The sequence below is a fragment of the Stegastes partitus genome, unplaced genomic scaffold, assembly GCF_000690725.1.
Source record: "Stegastes partitus isolate 25-593 unplaced genomic scaffold, Stegastes_partitus-1.0.2 Scaffold114, whole genome shotgun sequence".
In the NCBI taxonomy this organism is placed as follows: Eukaryota; Metazoa; Chordata; class Actinopteri; family Pomacentridae; genus Stegastes; species Stegastes partitus.
This window is the reverse complement of record NW_007577845.1, coordinates 516,344-519,053: the sequence shown is the minus strand read 5'-3', so window position 1 is coordinate 519,053 and position 2,710 is coordinate 516,344. Positions and strand designations below refer to the sequence as shown.

At 44.8% G+C, this 2,710-nt stretch overlaps 1 protein-coding gene across 2 annotated transcripts in view; it reads left to right on the top strand.

The window, feature by feature from the left end:
* plppr1 (phospholipid phosphatase related 1) overlaps positions 1 to 1,674 on the top strand; it is a 56,372-nt gene extending 54,698 nt beyond the window's left edge. Inside the window, exon 8 of one of the 2 annotated variants that reach the window (XM_008278058.1) lies at positions 256 to 1,674. In XM_008278058.1, coding sequence (XP_008276280.1) covers positions 256 to 288 — 33 coding nt within the window. In that variant the 3' untranslated portion in view covers positions 289 to 1,674. Of the gene's footprint in view, positions 1 to 8 lie in introns of both variants that reach the window. The other variant, XM_008278059.1, reaches the window with a different exon arrangement.
* The last annotated feature ends 1,036 nt before the right edge of the window (positions 1,675 to 2,710 follow it).

The window sequence follows — 2,710 nt, the reverse complement described above, 5'->3', positions numbered from 1 at the left end:
ACACAAAGCAATGACACATGACAGGCATGACATTTGCACTACAGCCCTCCTCCTCCTCCTTGCCAGATGCACTACGACTCACACTGAGCACTCCTCACACCAGCTGACGATGACTTTCCTTCTACCTTTTGTTCATTTCCACTCCTTTCCCCCTCTCCTTCCTGTCGCCTTCCATTTTATTTCTTTCCTTGTCTCTCTCATTTCCCCCCTTCCTTCCTCCCTTCCTTCCTTCCTTCCTCCCACGTCCGTTTCCAGAACCACTCGGCATCGATGACGGAGGTCACATGACTAAGGGGGCAGCACCGGGTCACGTTTGCGTCTCCACAGCACTTCCAGACACAATGACGAGGACGCATGCCACGTGGCTCCGAATGCTTACGACAGAAAAATAAACACTCCTGATACATCTGTTTAAAAAATCACCTGGGGGGACAAAACCCACCATGTTTGTAATGGTTTGCATCCAGTTGGGCTCTGCTCACTCCAACCTGCCGAGGCACACAGACCGCATCCAAAAATCTCACACGGCCGACTTAAGCACACACCGTTTCTCCGGGTATTTCAAAAATCATTGGAAACATGGGACAGTTTTTCCCTCCAAGGTGCGCTGTTTGTAGTTAGAGGACAATGTTTTGTACATTTTGTATGAGCGAGTGCTGTAGCCTATCCTGACGATGTTAAAACCTGCACACCTCCTGTCAGCTGACCCACCCTGTTTTACATCACATCCTGTCAGGTGAGATGCCTCGTCCGTCACCGCATCTTCTCCCACTCAGTCTGAAAAATCTGCTATGGAAAAAATATCGATGTTGTTGTTCTGTGGTGTTTGTCATTTGTACAGAAAACAAAAAAAAAGAAAAGACAGAATCCTTCTTTTTATTATCTCTCTCTGTACATTAATGGACCGCGTCAGGTCGTATTTTTTAAGGATTTTTGTTAATCTGTATGAATATTATGATCCATTTGGACCTGTTTGCCTGCTGTAAACCTGGATATGTTTTGGTATCAGTTTAGGTGTTTTGGGGGAACAGCTCCTCTTCCCTTCGGAGGAAATGCCAAGGAAGAGTCAATGACATCCTCCGAGTCAGAAAATGGGGTTTGGCACCCTGCGGGGGGGCCGTGTTTATCAGCCACAGTGTACAGTATGAAAATGTGATTGGTTGAAATGCTCGCTACGAGTGTGTTTCACCCCAATTTCTCGATTCACTGGGATGTTAATAGGAATCTCTAAGAGGTTCAGCGGGGCTAGTCCGTGCCAGATGCACCTGAAGATTTCACTGCTATCAATTAAATTTAAACAGAAATTCCAATGGAAGACGTTAAAAACAGAGACAAACAGAGCGATTGGCTCGAGGCCCGGCTAGCCCCCTTCCAGTGAAACCAGTGAAACCAGTGACTCCTGCTTCACTTTTCCTCCTGGAGGCGCCCCTCCCTCTCCCCGACCCACCAGTGGATTGTGATGCAATGTTGTGACTCCATTTCCTATTGGAAGATATGCCCAGCATGAAGAGAGAAGATGTTTTATAGATATTACTCATTATCATTGTGATTATAATTGTCTTTTACTTTGAGAGCGGAAAAAAAACAAAAGTGTTTCATTTGAAATGCTACATATATTTTCTTTTCTTTTTTTTTTCTCGGTTTGTCCACAAATTAAATAGTCAGTAGCAACAACGTGCTCTCGTCGTGTTCTTTCATTACGTGTCAGAATGTGGTACATTTTGGGCGCCGCTATAGCTCACCTGGTTGAGCTGGCGTCCCAGGTGCAGGGCTACAGTCCCGATCATGGGTTCGAATCCCGCTCATGACCATTTCCCACAATTCCTCCCCCCATCGTGTCTCTCTCTGACTAAAAAAAACTATCCAATAAAGGCACAAGGGCCAAAAAAAAAAGACTTAGAATGTGGTAAATTTTCATTTGCTGTTGAAAATATGTGACCGAGGACGAGGATGATCCGTCTTCGCAGTCAGCATTAGCGAGTTACCTTGATGGAGGAAGTGGCAAACGTGTCTGTCCTTGTGCTTGTTTGAATATCCAGAGATTTGTTTTGGTTTCTTTCATTTTTTTTCTCCCCCCCCTGAGTCGAGCCTTGCAGTATCACTTCTGCTGCATACAAATCCTCCTCCTCTCTCTTCTGGCTTATCTGCAGCCTAAAGGTAGAGTCACATTATCCTTCCATTCAACGAAACTTCCCTGCATTCAGCCATGAAAGAGGATGCTATGTCAAGGTCCTGATGTGGGTAATAAATAAATATTGATCTCAGAGATCACAGACTGTTAGATTTTGAGAGATGTTAGATATAGTCTACTCAGGTGGTGTGATGAAATGCACTAAGCAGGGCAGACACACGATAAATTAAAGCTGCATTAGGTAGAAATCTGCAAAAGGACATAAAAGCATAAAAGCATAATCATAATTCTGAGCTACAGCTGTCTTCCTGCAGTGTTTCCTCTCCTGTTCAGAGCCAGGCAGCTGCATCATTGACTTTTAGCTTCACACACAACTTGAATCTCACTTTCTGAGTGACAATCGTCTGATTAACCCATTCAGGGACCACATCCGAGTCCCACTGGAGCTCATTACGCTATCTCACCTAATCTGGTCTGAATAGATTTTTCTGATTAGACCGAGTCTCTCATCTCAGGCTACATTTGGCATCACAGCCAAGATGAGGAGCAGAAGTCTAGTGTCCTCTCAAACCACTTCAA